The sequence below is a fragment of the Electrophorus electricus genome, chromosome 1 (assembly GCF_041902795.1).
Source record: "Electrophorus electricus isolate QZ-2024a chromosome 1, ASM4190279v1, whole genome shotgun sequence".
Taxonomy (NCBI): Eukaryota; Metazoa; Chordata; class Actinopteri; order Gymnotiformes; family Gymnotidae; genus Electrophorus; species Electrophorus electricus.
Genome location: NC_137497.1, coordinates 3235253 through 3254800, shown reverse-complemented (window position 1 = coordinate 3254800; position 19548 = coordinate 3235253). Strand labels below are relative to the sequence as shown.

Below are 19548 nucleotides of genomic sequence, written 5' to 3'. Positions count from 1 at the left end.
CCTCTCAGCTCAACAGCAGAGATGAGCGATGCTCTGAGTGTATTCAGGTTCACACTTCAGTGAGTGTCCATCCACTGTGCAGATTTGTCCACTAGAGGGAGCAGCTGCACCTGTGCTGTTATAAATAACCTCCACTGACTCTGATATGGGCAAATCCAGCACCAGAGTTTCATTGGGCTTGATCCTAACTCAAGAACTCAATGCTGAAAAGAAAAACCATCAGGAACTTTAAAGGGGTTCAAATTTAATACATACTAATAAAACTAAATCATTAACGGTTCGTTAGCAAAGACTAAGAGAACCCTTACCCTCTATCTGTAGGCTCACATCACAGATGTCTACACCATCACACTCACAGGTGTACCAGGTCCTCTTAGTGTAATCAGCATCAGTGATGGTGAGGAAGAGATCTCCCTTCAGGTACTGATCATGTGACATGTGAAATCTCTCCTTTGACTGACAGGATGTCTGGTTACATTGAGCCAGAATGTCAAGTTGTTTATGGGACACAGTCCATGTGACCAGACCAGAACACGTCTGAGTGCAGGGGAGAGTAGCATCATCAATAAGATTCACCTTTACTGAAGAGAAGGTCAATACAGGATGTGAAAGAGATTAAGAAAGTGGAATTTAAAAAGACATTCAATAAATCAGACAATCAGAACCCTTTTAGACCAGATGAGTGATGGGGGACTTTGTTGCCTTGAAGGCGGACTGCTTTCAAACCCCCCACTGCACCCACATACAGTCACTGGATCAGGGAATCCCCACACCATGGAGATTAGATACGCTGTCAGAAAGTCTACCACAGTGTTTAATACTATTTGGCAACCTTTACTAACCTTTGCTGAGAACATGGAAACTGACTGTCTGATTAGCTCTGTTCCTCTCTCTCGTACCCAAAGGCAACCTAGCAAGGTTGGATATTTCAGATATAAGGTAAACATTCATCTCGATCACTTGTTAAATACATCCAATACCAAATAATAATGGCTGCACATTTCATGCATCAATAACAAAATAACAGTTGCCTCAATTTATATTCTGCTAATTACTAAATGTTTTTATGCTCTTTGGCACAGAAGCTCGAGTAGCCATTTACCCTTCATGATTGATGGTCTTCATTACACACCCATTAATGAGACCATATACAGACACGCACAACAAAGGTGGTGGCTTCAGAAAACAAGTGCAAGCACATCTAGGTCTTCTGGCTTTAAGATGTTGCTATAGTTACTTCTGGTGCTATAGTGTAAGGTGTTGTAGTCCTCTGGGGAATACTGCTGTTCCTATAGTTACTTCTGGTGCTGTAGTGTAAGGTGGTGTGGTCCTCTGGGGAATACTGCTGTTGCTATAGTTACTTCTGTTGCTGTAGTGTAAGGTGGTGTGGTCCTCTGGGGAATAAAGCTGTTGCTATAGTTTAAGGTGTTGTAGTCTTTTAAGTTAATGTTGATTAGGGCACTGCATCAGTTAAAATACTCTCTAAAGAGGCTTGTGGAAGGGCTGTCCCACGCTCTAGAGGACGCGTGGTCTGGATACAGCTTGGCGCTGGCGCAGGTGAGCACCGATGAAGTAACATCAAACTATCCCAAATAATAATGAATTCTAGTTAATCTAGTTAATTAAAGGTCAATCACTGTCCTTGCGCAAATATCTAAATCCAGCACGTGCTCCGGAGTGTGCTGACAGTTGCACGTGATGTCTGTCTGCAGGTGCTGAGTGTGTTTGAGGAGATTTCACTTAAAAGCACACTAGATCAGATCAAGGAGAAACACAACCTGCAGACAGCCAAGAAGGTAAGAAATGTGTAAGAAAGCTAAACATAGAAAGTTGGGATTGTCAAGATAATGCCACCTCATCCTGTTGTGTTGGTGTCTTGAGTATCAGGTCTGTGTGCCCTTCTGAAACTCTTTCTCCTGTGACAGAAACAGATCTGAAATGTTGCGTTTGGGAATTTCTTTGGAGTGCTGGCCTTGTCTCAGTCCATACGACTACACAAGGTAAACACTTTAAGAACTAATTACTCATTTTCTTTAATCATTCTTCATGTTCACTCTCACACACCACCTCTTGTTCTCTTACTCTGTTGTGTGCTCTCTTTCCCTCTCTCGCTCTCTCTCTCGCTCTAGGAGCCACAGGTGCTGTTGGAGTGTGTTAAGCTGTTACAGAGTCTGGCTCAGTACAGGGATCACCTGAGAGACCTGCCCAGGAAGACCATGGTGGACATCCTGAGTGAGGTGACACTTCTCTGCTCAGCCCCTCTATAACCACACCTCCTCCATTCAGCCGGCGCAGTTCACGTTAATCCCCTACTACCACCTTCTGTAGCTGGTCTCTCTATGTTGAAATGGCCGTCCAGACTTAGTCTTTGAGTGTTGTTCACGCACATGGAAGGTGTTCATATTCTGAGTGAATCTTTTTACGGTATTAGACCCCACATACTATGAGATGAGATGAGCTAGATCGCATAATCAGAAGAGGCGTTGGCCACGCCCCTCTCAGAGTTCTTGCAATATAACCAAGTCAAGTTGGCACTCTGTATGTCTTATATTTTAACCAAACTGGCCGCAGTACTTTGTGCTGCTGAATTTTCTATTTGTGCCATATAAAACCTTGTTTACATTGTGTAACTGGTGTGACACCATAAAGGTGGTGACATAACTAGTGTAAACAAACCGTGATGTGTCAAATAATATCTAATGCAGGAATGTAGAGTATTGGGATGGCAAGCTTGTGTAAAATGTCTTTGCACATATTGAATCTTTATAAAACAAACAGATCAAATGATCAAATAATCCACTAAATTCTTGAAATACACTCTCTTATGTAGTTACTTTTAGAATGGCTAAGTTATTTTTACTGTGGGAATTTGGAGTAATGGGATGGCAATATCCTGTTAAATGTCACTATATAGCACTACTTGAAGCTCTATAAAATACACAGATCAAACTCTTATCAAATTATCAACTGTTATTCAAGAAAGGATAGAGGCATCTAAAATCTTAAATATGAGCAAGCAAACCACATGGTGAATTGAGCAACACGGATACACCCACATCAGAACAAAGGACATAAGTCAGAGATCAAGGTTGTGGAGCTGTCTGGTTTACAACAGCAGCGACGTCAGTCTTCCTAAAACTGTTACAAATTCATATCAAAGCACATCACATACTCCAAATAAAACACATTCAGGACAAAGAGAAAGGAAGAAGAAATGGACCAACTAATGTACACAGGAACCAAAATGATGACTAGCCAATCACAACACACAAATGATCACACAGACCAATGAGGTTAAGGCTGGCTTTAATTTTTCACCTTTTTTCCCCCAGACTAACACTTTCATCACTGATAAAATGCAAGCATAAAACTTCTGTACATTATGGAATCAGACACGGCCTGTAGGTGTGTATGTAATAAATCTTTTTGCTAATTGCACCGTCACAGGCATGTTATGATGATGATAGTATGAATTCAGTTTAATTTCTTGTCTACTCTGTATTGATCCCATAGTATCAGATATAGCTGGTAGACCTGTCTGTAATAGCTGTGTAAATAATTTAGGTTCAAGGCAGAAATAAAGTGCTTGAAAGGTCAAACAGTTAGTTGAGAGAAGCAGCACAACCTAAATCTCTACATAAACTTATGCATCTTTGAGGAACAGCCTGATTTACTTGCACACAGCCAATCAGAAACTGATGCTAGGTATTGCAGATTGGATTGTTCGTGTAGTTGAGAGTTAGAAAAGAGAGAGAATTTATAGTGCACTATGGTGGCTATTGTGGGAGTTATGCCAGAAAAACACCTAAGATTTTTTGTCATATTTCATTAATGACTGTATATGGTGGGTTAATGTATGTGTAAATCATGTAGAGATACTTGCAATTAGAGTCTGCAGGGCAGTAGATCTCAGGGAGTGGAGCTGGAACTAAACTCTGCTTACAGAACAGCAGCTCCTAATTCTGTTCATTTGTTTATACATGAAGTCTTGTATACAGCTCATATCCTCCTGGTCTTCATGGTGCCATTGTGTCTCAGATCATCCCCAACAGATGATGCTGTTCACTGTGCTGCTTCTCAGAGTGAAGTGGTGCAGGCAAAAGTGAACCATGAAATGAACACAGGAAAACTCAGCCAGTTTAGATGGTTGTGATTCATACTGTGTGTGTGGGTATGTGTGTGTCTCTCTCTGCTACACTCTATCTGGTTAAAGTGTTGAGGGGTGTGATGAAGGAAACGGATACAGCACACATTCCTGCCACACAGGTGTAGTATAACACACCCACACACTGCTCCTGTGTGTGTGTGCTGGTCCAGCTGGTGCGATGATGTTGATTTTGTTGTTGTGTATGTATGCATGCAGGAGAAGATCATGGGTAAGGTAGACGTAGCCAGAGTGACTTCCTGTTTCAGAAATGCCCTTGTGTCCTTTATGACTCCCCGAAAAAGCCCCCTCACAGGAGACATGTTCATCAGCGTCTTCAACAGATTCCCTGTGAGAGAATGAACACACACACAGCCTCACATACAAATTCAGCACATACTCAAAACATGCAAAAACACAGATTTGTTCATATTTGGCACCTATAGAATTGAATCTGTTCTGGTCTCAGTAGCTCAACAGTAGCCCCCCCCCGAAACACATGGTACGGCCTGCCGCGTGCAGGGGGGTTCACCCTATTTGTAACCACACCCTCCGTAACTGCACGGGGTTACCCTCGTATCTATTTAAACCCCTGCTAGTGTGTGTATTGTGGTAGTCATTGTTTGCTGAAGTCTGTTTAAATGTGTGTATATCCATTGTTATGTAACCTGTGTCTAGTTATATGTACCGTTATGTCTGTCGCTAATGTTGTGTGGGTGCCACTGTTGCTGTTTGTGTTTTCGTTAATAAATGTTTCAGTATTGAGGGAGTCTGTGCGTCCTGCTCCACGCCCATCGTCACTGGGGCCAGCAGCAATGTTAGTTACTGTAATATAATTATAACATTCACATTCTCCACCTGCATCTGCTGGTGATGGAGCCGATCAAATAATGTTACACAGCAGGGATAATGCTCTACATAACACCAGTAGTGTAGCCAGTTTGCTACCTTAGCCAGACTACTTCAGTACACTGAAAAGAAAATATAGCTTTGTTTAGACACTTCTCACAACACACTCTTTTGTGTCCAAAAATGGATTATGAGAGTTATGCAAGTATTCTCGATCTGAAAACCCAAATCACCACTTCTCTAGAAGGAAAGCTCATCATACACCACACAATTCTTCACATTTTCCCCTCTAAAAAAACGATCAAAAGGGGCAGTTAGACAAACATGTCACTATTCCTCCTTAAATTACCATATCACATTGACAACAAACCCCTACTGAACATTTATCTGGGCTACTCATGTTGTTGAATGGCTTAATAAAAAGTGATTGACAACTCTCTCCTGATCATCTTTTGCCATCAGAGCTTGAACAGCTTCCATCATTGTCAGAGGTCCAGAGCACCTGCTGTAGGAATGAAACACAGTGAGGTGTCCTCCACACCTTTACCTGCTATCACCATGGCAGCTCCTGTTACTATAGGGCACGACAAGGAATAGGCACTGGAACCGAAGCAGACAAGAACCAACACAGAAACCGAAGGAACAGGACCTGAAACAGATGTAGCAGCAAGAGCAGAACCAACAACAGAAACTGACTGATGACGAGAACGTGCCAGGAGTGAGGATTACAAAAACGCAAAACAGACCAGGCACAAAGGAACCAGAACAAAAACAGACATGGGCACCAGACCAGACACAGACAACACAACAGGAGCAAAGACAAAACCAGGCAAGAACAACGAGGTAGCAGCAGGACACAACGGAGACACAGGAGGCCGAGGTTGGACGGGCAGGGAACATGAAGCCTGTGAGTAAGGAAACAGGTCCGCGGACACAGGCTGGCGTAACGGCAGTGGCAGCCTTTTGAGGCACAGGAGAGCTTCGAGGAGGGAATCTAGCGTTACTAGGCACCTAAAGTTTTGTCTGTATGCCTCTGGAACCAACTCGTAGGCTCGGAGAACAGTGGCTTTAACAACCTCATAGTCTAAACTCTGTGCAAGAGTTAGCCAGGAACACACTTCTTGTGCTTTGCCCTCTAGTTTGCACTGTAGCATTAGTGACTATAGGTCCTTAGGCCATCTCAGAGACGCCGCAATGCACTCAAATAGCGGAAAATAGACGTCCACCTAATTTTCCCTGAGAACAGGCACAAGGCCAATTTGATGACTGGCATCAAAAGTGTCAGCAGCGGGAGTAGAGTTGGTTGGGAGCAAGGCCACTCGAGGAGAGCGTGGTTTAGGGACCGGAACAAAATTCCCGTGATGGGCTGGCTGGCATAGGTGAGGCAAGCTTCTGAGGAAGAGGCGCCGGCCTCTCGGGACCCATACTCATCCTCATCAGCGTCACCTAGTCTGGCTCAATTTGTACAACCCAAAACACACAATAGTTTTCACGCTCCTGTTTTTTTAAGTCATCTCCAACTCCAGCGCTAGCATAGGATCTACCCCAGGGAACACAGACATACCAGGATCTATCGCAACACCCATCGCAACACCAAATCAAGATGCCGCCGGTGAGGTCGGCTGCCGTCACGACTGCTCCATCCACACCTGGCACTTTTTTCGCTCTTTTCACTATCCTTTTCGCTCTTTTCGCTCTTCCCGCTACCCCTGATTTCTCCGCAGCCCTTCTCTACACACCACGGCACGTATCTCGTACAGCAGAGATGCCCTTATTTCTCTTAATCTACATAGCACTCACCTCAAGCCGTCTGTAACCCCAGACCCAAGATGGCCGACAGAGATCCTGAGGGAAAACAAAAGACGCGGCGCGAGGAAAAGGCCTCGAGGGAAGCGAGCCGGCATCAGGAACAGGCTGAAGGCTCGGGCACACCGAGCTCCCTTACCCAGCATCCTGCTAGCCAACGTCCAGTCTCTGGATAACAAGCTCGATGACCTCCGGGCCAGGATAAAGTTCCAGAGGGACATTCGGGACTGCAATCTCCTCTGCTTCACCGAGTCGTGGCTGAACCCAGCGGTACCAAACCACGCTATCCAGCCGGCCGAGTTCTTCTCGGTTCACCGCATGGACAGGACGGCAGGTTCAGGGAAGTCGAGAGGCGGCGGAGTGTGTGTGATGGTAAACAACAGCTGGTGTAACAATGCCAATGTTGTTACTCTCGCCTGCTCCTGCTCACCCAACCTGGAGCTGCTCGCCCTCAAGCTTCGTCCTTTCTACCTTCCCCGGGAGTTCACTTCGGTCATTATCAACACCGTGTACATCCCACTTCAGGCTAACATGGACACTGCACTGTGTGAACTTCATGAGGCCCTCACACAGTTTCAGGCACAGCACCGGGACGCTGCACTTATTGTGGTTGGGGATTTCAACAGCGCTAACCTCAAGCGTGCGGTGCCCAACCTTTACCAGCACGTAACCTTCCCCACCAGGGGAAACAGGACACTAGACCACTGCTACACCCCATACAAGGACAGTTACAAGGCACTAGCTCATCCACAATTTGGTAAGTCGGACCACACCGCCATCTTCCTCCTACCAAAATATAAACAAAGGCTGAAACGGGAAGCTCCGGTTCAAAGGGAGGTCGCGCGCTGGACAGACCAATCGGTGGCCGCTCTGCAGGACGCTCTGGATGACGCAGACTGGGACATGTTCCGGCGCAGCACTGATGATGTCAGCGAGTTTACGGAGGCAGTAGTAGGGTTTATTGGGAAACTGGTGGACGACACGATCCTAAGAATCACCATCAAGAAGTTTTCCAACCAGAAGCCCTGGGTGGACAGAACCATCCGCGAGGATCTGAACTCTCGCACTGCTGCCTACAATGCGGGGATCATCAGCGGGAACATGGACGAGTACAAGTCCGCAGCATACGGAGTGCGCAGGGTTGTGAGGGAGGCGAAGCAAAGCTACGGGAAGAAACTAGAGACACAGTTCCAGCAGAGTGGCTCTAGATCCCTGTGGCAGGGACTACGGATGATCACGGACTACAGGAGCCCACCCTCTGGACTGATGAGTGCGGATGAGTCTCTGGCGAACGAGCTGAAAACATTCTTTGCTCGATTCGAGGCTACATCTAGCAGCGCTAATGCTAGCAGCACAAATGCTAACGGCGCTAGTGCTAACAGCGCCAATGCTAACGGCGCTAGTGCTAATGGCACTATCGGCGCAGTCGATGGCACATGCGCGGGGCCCACCATAGAGCAGCGCCCTCTCATCATCACGGAGAGTGACGTGAGGAGAGTGTTTAAAAGGGTGAATACCAGGAAGGCGAGGGGACCAGACGGTATCGGCGGGAGGGTCCTCAAAGCCTGCGCAGACCAACTAGACCCGGTATTCACCAACATCTTCAATCTCTCCCTGACGCTCGCTATCGTCCCGTCCAGCTTCAAGCGGTCCACCATCGTCCCCGTCCCGAAGAAACCTCGACCCTCCGACCTGTCTACCGCCCTGTCGCCCTCACATCAGTCGTGATGAAGTGCTTTGAAAAGCTAGTCAGAGACTTCATCACATCTTCACTGCCAGCCTCCATGGACCCACTGCAATTTGCATACCGCCACAACCGCTCCACTGACGATGCAATTGCACATCTGCTCCACTCTACACTGACTCACCTGGACGAAGGGAGGGGAAATTATGTTAAAATGCTATTTGTCGACTACAGTTCAGCATTTAATACCATCATCCCCTCCCTACTCACTACTAAGTTGGGAGATCTAGGACTGCATACATCCCTGTGCGACTGGATCTCCAACTTCCTAACAGACAGACCACAATCAGTACGGGTGGGCAACTGCGCCTCATCCACCCTCACCCTCAGCACTGGAGCTCCTCAGGGTTGTGTCCTAAGCCCCCTGCTCTACTCACTGTACACCTATGACTGCACAGCCACTTCCAGCTCTAACATCATTGTCAAGTTTGCTGACGACACCGTTGTCGTGGGTCTGATCTCGGACAACGACGAGAGGACCTACCTGGAGGAGATTAAACACCTGGAAAACTGGTGCCAGGAAAATAATCTCCTCCTAAACGTCAGTAAGACAAAGGAGCTGATCGTGGATTGCAGCAAGAAGCAGGTGCGGCACTACCAACCTGTGAGGATCAGTGGAACCACGGTGGAGAGAGTAGATAGTTTCAGGTACCTTGGCGTTCACATCTCGCAGGACCTGTCCTGGTCCCGCCATACCAACTCCCTGGCAAAGAAGGCTCGTCAGCGTCTTTACCACCTCAGATGCCTAAGGGACTTCAGACTGCCCTCCAAAGTACTGCGGAACTTCTACACCTGCACTATCGAGAGTATCCTCATGGGGAACATCACAGTCTGGTTTGGGAATAGCACCAAGCAGGACAGACAAGCACTCCAAAGGGCAGTGCGTTCAGCAGAGCGCATCACTCACATGGAACTTCCTGACCTGCAGACCATCTACTACCAGCGGTGCCAGACCAAGGCCAGGAGAATTGTGAAGGACCCCACCCATCTCAACAATAGGTTCTTCACTCTGTTGAGGTCAGGGAGGCGCTTCCGCTCCCTGAAGACCAAGACAGAGAGGCTGAAGAGGAGCTTCTTCCCACAGGCCATTCGGGCCCTGAATCAGGGAAACTGATAAACTGTGGGGACCACCACCACCATGTAACATGACTGTATATCTGTACATCTGTATATATAGATTTATACTCAATTACCCTGTTACACAACAACTGTAGATATGTTATTATATAAAATGGATCTGTACATTCTGTAGATTGTGTACATATATACCCAGCCATATACATTGTACATTGTGTATATAATCATAATATACATATATTGTACATACATTGTTAATATATTTTTGTACATACATAGAATATATATATTTATCTGCATATATATATTTTTCTCTATGCACCCCTGTTTCTCTTCCTCAGTTTGGACAGAGCACTCTCCACCATTTCACTGCACGTTATACTGTGTATGACTATGTATGTGACGAATAAACCGAACTTGAACACCCATCGGGCTACCCCTCTCAGGCAAAATCCCATCATGAACAAGACAAGACTCCAACACTAAATAAATGTCCCTCTTAGTCGCAGTACGAGGAACTTCTACATCAAAGAAGTCAGCTATTAGCAAAAGGTCAACCTTGCGGCACTTACTAAACTGTTCGAGCGATGGACAGATCACAAACTCCGTCAACTCAAAAGCAGCAATTCCAACAACAGAACAGTGCAAACCACCACCCACAAGAAAAAGAAAAAATCCTGGAAATCCTGGCAGTGGACCTGGAACACACATCCATCTTTCTGTAATATCTCCTCTCTTGCCATGGTTACAGTTTCCCTTCAATGTACCTCCTTTCTGGAGCTGCTGATTTTTTTCCTCAGCTGCACAATCACCAGCCCTGCTGCCACAAGCCCTGCCCCCATCAGAGCCAGGAGCACCGCCAACACCGTCACTGTGGAGCTCTGATCTGGACACGGCTGGACTTCTGAAACACACAAAATTGTCAGTAAATATGAACTACTATTTAAACAGTACAGAGTTATAATCATGTGTGTATGGTTTTAACATGTGCCATATACTGTTTAAACTGTGGTTCATATGATGGTTCAGTGTTCACTCTGGTACATAATCACTACACCATCACTGACTGCATTTACATATTAACACACAGCATAATGAGATAACATTTACATGCACACAACAGCAGGACTAAGGCCTCAGTATGAGAACCAGGACACTTACAACAGCTGTTGTAAAGCCCAGTCTGTTCACATTTACATATTACAGTCTGACAAACAATAAGCAGACCATTCATAATGCAAGAAAGCAGTCTGACTTTGCATCCCCTTCATGAGAAATATTATTCATGCACAAGTTTACTAATTAAAAAAATAAACCATACTACTAGGGTTTCGTAAGCTGACAAGATGCCATTATTTAACAGTCTGCAGTTATAATGCAGTTATTGAGAACTGCATTAAATTATCACCACACCTTATCTAGATTCCTTACTGACACTACGTACACTCTCTCCATAACAAAATAATTCTAGACAACATTGAGATCACAGTATTCACATTAAATACATACCTTCAACAGTAACTGTGTATGTGTGAATGACCTCTTCATTACTGGTGTCCCAGATCGTGTAAACTCCACTATCAGATGGTGCTGTTCCTCTCAGCTTAACAGCAGAGATAAGAGATGCTCTCTGGGTGTATTCATCTTTACATTGTAATGAGCTTCCAGCCACTGTGCAGATTTGTCCACTAGAGGGAGCAGCTGCACCTGTGCTGTTATAAATCACCTTCACTGACTCTGATATGGGCAAATCCAGCACCAGATTTTCATTGGACTTGATCCAAACTGAAGAATTCAATGCTGAAAACAAAAACCATCAGGAACTCCAAATGAGTTCAAATTTAATACACACTATTAAACCCAAATCTTTAAGGGTTCATTAGCAAAGACTGAGAGAACAAACCCTTACCCTCTATCCGTAGACCCACATCACAGATGTCTTTCCCATTACAAGTGCAGGTGTACCAGTTCCTCTTCGTGTAATCAGCATTAGTGATGGTGAGGGAGAGATCTCCCTTCAGGTACTGATCATGGGACATGCGAAATCCCTTCTTTGACTGGCAGGATGTCTGGTTACACTGAGCCAGAATGTCATGTGCTTTATCGAACACAGTCCATGTGACCAGACCAGAACACGTCTGAGTGCAGGGGAGAGTAGCATCATCATTAAGATTCACCTTTATTGAAGAGGTCGATACAGGCACTGAAAGATTAAGAAAGTGGAGTTTTAAAAGGCATTCAATAAATCAGACAATGAGACCACACCCCTTTTAGACCAGATCAATTATGGAGGACTTTGCTGCCTTGAAGCCAGACTGCTTTCCATTATGCTTTCCTACTCCTGTAACCCCAATACTACTGCATTCATTTTGGAAATGGCCAAAGCTCTACACATTCTGGCAAGTCATCTTTGAGACCTTCTCTAGGATAGTCACCATTTAAATGGAAAGAACCCATTCCACCCACATACAGTCACTGGATCAGGGAAGTCATGTCCCATCCCCATACCATGGAGAAGATTAGATATGCTGTCAGAAAGTCTGCCAGAATACTATTCAGCAACCTTTCCTAACCTTTGTTGAGAACAAGGAAACTGACAGCATGATAATATTGTTGGGTGAGCTCGAACCCACATCAGCTAGGTGATGACACCGACAACCTACTGGGTGAGCAACCACACTCTAGTTATGGTGAGCCCGTGAGAAGAACAGTTAGATCTTGTAACAGGTAAAACAAGAGGAAAAACTGAACCACAACACCAAGCATGGAAAAAGGGAGAACAAAGGACAACACAGGAAGAATGGCATACACTGGGGAAAACCAAACTAAAACTTTCCAAACAAAAGCAGAAACCTGGAGGAACTTTAATGGCTAAGGGAAGCCTCAGGAGAGAGACAGACTCAAAAGGGAAAACTAGAGAAAGAAGGGCACATGTAAAAACCCAGACACCTTTGCAGAGCAGAAGAGAGGTACAGCACAAGAGCTCACAGACCTCAATACCCAGAGGTACCAGCTAGGACATTGGCTCAAAACTTTAGCAAAGACCCAGCACTAAGTGACTGGGTCACTGAGCGTTTACAGATCTAGCCCAGCTGTCAGGCATCAAGCCTGATTAGTAGTGTGGTTGACTCAAGTTCTCCTTCTGGTGGCAGGGGGCCTCGGCCTGGTGCCAGCCCTTACAAATATAACCTATTCTGTCCTTTGATTTTACATATATTGTCTGTTTGTCTTTTATAGAAGTCTGACAATGCATTATGTTTGTATGCTAATGTCTGGTATAAGAGAAGAATTAAGTTTTTTACACTTATGATATAATGTGAAAATTAACAGACACGCCCCACCCCTCCAAAAAAAAACAAAACAAAACAAAAACCACACCCACAGAACTCAAGAGCTTAATAGAGAGATACCAGAGAAATCGCAATAGATGAGCCCCAGGGTTTGGTCTCATAAAGGGGAGAATGACAAGACTGAACACCAGCCTGTGTGGGAGCATATTACTGAAGAGAGGCTCTGTTCCTCTCTCTAGTACCCAAGGTTGGCTATATTAGATATCAGGTAAATATTCGTCTCTATCGCTTGTTAAATATATCCAATACCAAATAAAATGGCTGCAACCTTCATGTATCGATAACAAAATAACATTTACCTCAATTTATATTCTGCCATTTACTAAATGTTTTCTATGCTCAGGTATGTTCTCCGTTTTCTATGCTGAGCACAAAAGATATACAGTTATAAAACTGGATTATAATACAACAGAATAGGACCAAGCTGAAACATTTAGAAAAAAAGAATCCATTCTGTCAACTTACCGGTTATGACCTTCAGCACAGATAACAGCAGGACCCAGGAACACATGCTATAGGATGGCATGGCTGAAGAGAATCTAGTCAGTACTGTAGGGATCACTGGAAGAATCTGGAAAATTATAATAAGCCAGTTATTCAGTGCCCTAATCAACATTACCTTAAAAGAGCAAGACTATCATAGTTTTTTAAAAACAATTAGTGCTTAATAATTATTAATGAGCAAATTTTATATGAATCTTCTAAGAACACTTTAAACCATTTTCTAAAGTCATGTAAAAATATATTACGATGATAGGAGAATGTTTAAAAAATATGTCCTCCACAGTGGACATTTGTACTTATTACCTACCTTTTTTTCTCTGTATTTTCAATTACGAAGGAAGGTATTCACTGTCAGAGGTAGAGAGAATGTTACTGCGAATTGTTCATGAAAACTCAGATATTGAGTTGTCTGATGAAAAAGATCAAGATGCAGTTTTTGAGGCAGAGGACTCAGAGAGCTCAGAGGAAAAAACTGAGATAGGGCAAACAGAGGCAGAAAAGTCAGAGCAAACAAAACTGTCCACATCCAGTCGCTGTCCACTTCGGGGCAGGACTACAATGTACACATTGACTTTATATTCTCAAGATAATATATGACCATTTACATATATACATATACATTTTTACTTACTTTTTTTTCACAAAAATGATTTATTTTTATAATTAATTCTAACAATAATTGAGAGTAATATTCTTTTTCTACCTTTATTATTTTCCTAAGATTCAACCCTCAACTGGATAATTCTCCCATTGTTCAATTGTCCCATTAAGTAATGATGCCATAACACACCAAAATTGTACCCCAATGAATTATTTTCAACAGTACATTGATTACTCTGTGTTTGAAGAAATGGCTGTGCGCACAAACCAACGTGAAGTCCTTGTGTCTGGAACAGCACTAAACACCACTCCTGAAGAGTTGAAAACATTCATTGGCAGTTCTGTCTACGTGGCCTGTCTAGGATATCTAAATATACAGATGTATTGGGCCTCAAACACCAGAGTTCAAGTAGTGGCAGAATCCATGACCAAAAATCTATTCTATAAACTAAGAAATTCCATTAAGATTGTCAATGACCTTGATATTTCAGATGAGGACAAAAGCAGAGGTCTCTTGTGGAAAGTCAGGCCCCTTCTGAACAAAGTGAGGCAAGGATGTCTAAATCAGCTTCGAACAGGAAAATTGTCCATTGATGAGCAAATGATTCCGTTTACTGGTCGCTGCCCAATTCGCCAGAATGTACCAGTCAAACCATACCCGACTGGATTGAAGCTGTTTGTCTTGGCCACACCAAGTGTTATGGTCTTAGATTTTGTGGTTTACCAAGGTAAGACCACCTTCAGAGTCACAGAGGGACTGGGCATTGGAGAACAAGATGCTCTTTATTTGGCAGGGACTGTTTCCAGAGGAACCCACCTGTTTTTTGACAGGTTCTTTACAAATGTCCTGGACACCATGATGGAGAAATGCTTGGGAGGTACAGGAACTCTCATGAAGAACAGAATTCCAAAGGAGTGTAACATTATAGGGGATCAGGCCATCAAAAGGAAAGGAAGAGAAGCATCTGAGATGATGGTCAGGTGAGATCCTGAACTTGCTGTCAAGTGGTTTGACAACAAACCAGTTAACCAGTTGCTAAGTTTCTATAGGATGGCCACTCGCACTCGGAAATGGACAGTGCATACAATTTTCCACTTTTTTGATTTGGCAATCACCAATGCATGGCTTCAGTATAAGACTGACTGACTGCTAAGTTCTGGCAAAGAAACCACTTTAGTTCCTTGAATTCAAATTGCTCCTTGGTGAGCAGATGATTACTCAGGTCCAAGTAGGAATCTCCAGTGAGAGTGAAGATGACACTCCCCCACATCAAAAGTGGAAACATATTAAGATTATGACATTGTAGTGTTTTAACTTTAGGAATTTGGAGTAATGGGATGGTGATATGTTGTTAAATGTCTATTCAGTTGACTATATATCACTACTTGAAGCTCTATAATAGTCTGAACTAGTTGCATTAAACAGTGACTGCGTGCGGGACAGGTGTCGGTGTTCGTAACGGACCTGCTAAAGACAAACTAGAGCAAGAAAACGGGCTGACAGGCCTCACCAGACAACAGCTAATGAGCTAGCAAGCGTTAGCGTGGCAGCTAAATATGAGAGAGAGATGGTGTGTAGCGTTTGGTCATATAGATAATACTTCGCATTTGACGGCTCGACTTTATCGACAGATAGTCTGTATAATGTACAGTCAGACGTCTTTATCGAGTGATGACGGAGCGTTTCGACAGGGCGCCCGGCGCTGGCAGGACACGGGGTGCGTCGAGCGGTCCTGGCCCGGGGGACGCGGGGACGCCCGTGTGTCCGTGTTCAGCCAGTGGGAACCCCGAGGACAGTGGAGGTAGAGCTGCCGGACAACCGCTGTAGCTGTGTTTAGATATCTAGACACGATACGTAACTTTAACTAATCAGCCCGTTGTAAATATCTTAGCCATGTTAGCGCCTGGCCTGTATCAGAAAAGCTAGCTAGCCTAGCTAAGCTATCCTAGCCAGGAAACTGAAAGTAACATTTACTCGGAGCTCTGCTGAATATTGGTAGCTTATCCAGGTTAGTTAGACTTAAGACGACCGTGTAGCTGTCCTAATATTCATGAATACTAGCCTATGCGAGCTATCTACTGTGGGATTGTATAAACTAAGTGAATGCTAAGATTACATAAATAGAGAATAATGCACAAAATGGAATAGGATTAATGCTTGAATTAATAAAATAATTGCTGTATGTGCAGACATAACAGGAAATGGCTTAGACATGCATATGTGCGATTGTGCAAGAAAACGTGTGTACATGACAGTTAGACAGAGGCGACGGCTGAGATGGAAAAGTACTAAGCAGAAGTGGCGCAAGGCAAGAAAACTATAAGTCTGTGTGTTGCGAAGTTATGCTTTAGATCTCACTCGCACTGTGCTGTGAAGTGACATCTCCAGAGCTCTGCATTAATAAAAGGCCACAAGATAATGCACTGTTTCCGGTCTCTTCTTTCTTGCATTAACAGACACGACACTACGCAGTTAACACTGGCTTACTATATTACTAGCTAGAGTTAGCTGAACAGTTAGAAGATAACGTCCACAGCCACATATCTGAATTAACCTTGCTCAGATGACATTGCTGTGTTAAACAGGTCACACACGATGTCAAGTTTATGGTTAGTTAGCTATATTTATTACATTACTGTTACAGAAACACCAAACCCAAATTATTTTAGCTGAGTAGCTAACCGTTTATTATTATGCTAAATGGGTGTTTTCACACACATCTGGACACACAGTGAGGTGAAGGCTTTTGGAGGATGGCTTGATGTCAAGAAGGGCCACAAAGATGCCACTTCTCTCCCAGAAAAACATTAAGGACAGACTGATATTCTGCAGGACGTAAAGGGATTGGACTGCAGATGACTGGGGTAAAGTTACTTTCTCTAACAAAGATGTCCCCTTCAGACTGTTTGGGACATCTAGACAAATGATTGTCTGGAGAAAAAAGATGAGCGCTACCATCAGTCCTGTGTCATGCCAACAGTGAGGCATCCTGACACCATTCATGTATGGGGTTGCTTCTCATCCAAGGGAGTGGGTTTGCTCAAAATTTTGCCTGTGGTCAATCCTCAAAAAGAAGGTGGACAAATGCAGAAATTGTGATCAACTCCAAGCACTGATTAGGCAAGAATGGATTGCCATCAGTCAAGACTTTGCCCAGAAGCTAATATCCAGCATGCCAAGGTGAATTGCAGAAGTCTGAAATGCTTAATTGTACTTAGCTGTACCATATAAACATCTAATAAACTGAGGCAGTAAACTTTGTGAAAACCAAAATTTGTCAGTGTCGACTTTTGTGTACGACTGCACTTCTAGTATTTGATGATAACTTCCGAGATCTCTCTCTACATGGATCTGGTTTAGGGTATCTGAACAGTCATCATAATGCGTGAAGGATGGGACACTGATCAAGCCCAAGCATTAGTGCAGAAGGCCTCACACTTCTTAGATTAACGTCTATAAGAGCACAAACACTCCTCTTCGTGTCTGTTGAAGTTGTGTTACGGAAGGAGAGCCGGTGTAGGCCCGATAACTGTTGCTAACTTAGCAGAAATAGCGCTACAAGGTCAATATGGATTAAAGCATTTATATTTCATATGTAACAAGCCACACGGCTCTAAATGTAATTACTGGGGAACTGATGATCCCATGTAGAAATAACCGTCATACTACGATAGGCTACATTTCCAGTTAACCTAGCTAGCGTTGTAGCTACAGACGTTAGCGAAGCTATGAGAGCTAGCTAACAAGCACGGACCCGGAATGAGAACATTTCTGAGTTAGCGGGCATTCAGCAAACTAACGGATGTGTTTACACAAAATAAAGCTAAATCGTAACTGTTGTAATTCCATTTCATTACTTAGTTACCTTAAAAACAACCACCAGGTCTGAAATCAGTGTTCAGAGCAGCCCGTGGGTTAGCTAGCGTTAGCTGACCAAATCCCAAGCCGTTTTGTTGTAAACATATCAACTACTCACCACTTTGGTGGGTTTATTTATTTGTAAACATATCAGCTACTCACCACTCTGGTGGGTTTATTTATTTGTAAACATATCAGATATTCACCACTTTGGTGGGTTTATGTATTTGTAAAATTATTAACTAGCTACTCACCACTCGGTTGGGTTTATTTATTTGTAAACATATCAACTAACTACTCACCACTCTGGTGGGTTTACTTGTAAACATATCAGCTAGTTACCACTCTGGTGTCAAACAGCTCTCTGCGTAAGGAAATCTATAGAGTGACATTAGTGTCTTAGATATGAAACCACAAACTCACCCTGGAACTGAGCAGAAAAGCAGAAACGGAAACCACAAGCCACAAGTTTCCGGTGAGTCTGCCGTGCAGGCTTGTCACGAGCCCCCATCATCTCTAGAGGAGGTTTCTCGCTCCTTTAGTTCACACAATGAAAATCTAAACTAAACATGTTCTTCAGCTTATTTAAACATATCTTGGGTCTAATGCACCTAAACAAAGTGTGTGTTAAAGCATATGTAGATGAGAAAAGTCTTATTTTTTGGAAATTCAAACCTTCCATTTTTTCTGTTAAATCCACTACATTTATAAAGATCACTTTCTTAGCTACTCATAATATTTCCTAATGGGTGAAGGTGGATAAAATATAGAGCAATATTGTGCAAATAGCTAATCAGTTCACTATAGTATATTTTAAAATGACAAAAAACACAAATCAAATGATCAGTTCACTCTGTGATATTCTTGGAAAACACTTTGCAACATATTCAAAATATGACATTGCAGTGTTTTTACTGCAGGAATGTGGAGTATTGGGATGGCAAGCTTGTGTAAAATGTCTCTTTGCTTCACTATATATATAGCACATATTGAATCTTTATAAAATAAACAGATCAAATAATCCACTAAATTCTTGAAATACTTTCTCTTATGTAGTTACTTTTAGTATGACTAAGTTATTTTTACAGTGGGAATTTGGAGTAAAACATGAAAACTTTGGTATTTAAGGCCTCCAGCATTTTAATATATCTGCAAAAATGCCTTCCCTTAAAACACATCCTCTCACACCCATACACTTGCAGTTTCCCCTTATGCCATAAACTTCCACTGGTGTGTGAGAGAGAGAATGAGAGTATGCGAATGTATGAGTGATGTGTGATGCAGGTGACACGGTCAACACAGAGGACGTCAGAAGTGAGAGGAAGTGCTTAGAAAGTCAAGACAGAGCTGTACTGATGTAACAACAAAAAGGAAAAATCCCAGTCTAGCTCTCTCTAGGCAACGTTGCATCTTCTAGAGACTCCGTAGTTACAACCGCTAATGTGCAGTGCTTTCTGGGTTTAAATAGGGGTGAAAGGAAATAAGGAACAGGTGAACACAATTCATTGTTGTTGTTGTTGTTGTTGTTATATATTAGTATTATTATTATTACTATATTTATGAATGTTAATTTTCATGACAAGGAATGGCTTTGCAATTAATTGCAATTCATCTG

General features: G+C 43.4%; 1 protein-coding gene and 1 long non-coding RNA gene across 15 annotated transcripts; one reads left to right on the top strand and one right to left on the bottom strand.

Moving 5' to 3' along the window:
- Nucleotides 1-1450: 1450 nt before the first annotated feature.
- On the top strand, nucleotides 1451-2237 carry LOC118241344 (uncharacterized). The gene is made up of 4 exons (XR_014125060.1): nucleotides 1451-1557; nucleotides 1713-1796; nucleotides 1926-2000; nucleotides 2130-2237. It is a non-coding gene; the product is annotated as an uncharacterized LOC118241344 (long non-coding RNA).
- Nucleotides 2238-3289: 1052 nt separating this feature from the next.
- On the bottom strand, nucleotides 3290-18442 carry LOC118241340 (uncharacterized). Of its 14 annotated transcripts, XM_081716382.1 has the most exons (8): nucleotides 18236-18350; nucleotides 14892-14961; nucleotides 13782-13883; nucleotides 13436-13541; nucleotides 11530-11823; nucleotides 11130-11420; nucleotides 10388-10524; nucleotides 3290-4493 (listed from the first exon to the last, which is right to left on the bottom strand). In XM_081716382.1, exons 4-8 carry the CDS (start codon nucleotides 13494-13496, stop codon nucleotides 4482-4484), a joined length of 795 nt encoding a protein of 264 aa, XP_081572508.1. In that variant the 5' UTR covers nucleotides 13497-13541; nucleotides 13782-13883; nucleotides 14892-14961; nucleotides 18236-18350; the 3' UTR covers nucleotides 3290-4481. The 14 variants fall into 14 exon arrangements, with proteins under 14 accessions (XP_081572508.1, XP_081572241.1, XP_081572408.1 ...); XM_081716115.1 differs by lacking the exons at nucleotides 14892-14961; nucleotides 18236-18350 and adding an exon at nucleotides 18357-18442 and having other exon boundaries at nucleotides 13782-13946; XM_081716282.1 differs by lacking the exons at nucleotides 14892-14961; nucleotides 18236-18350 and adding an exon at nucleotides 18357-18436.
- Nucleotides 18443-19548: the final 1106 nt, after the last annotated feature.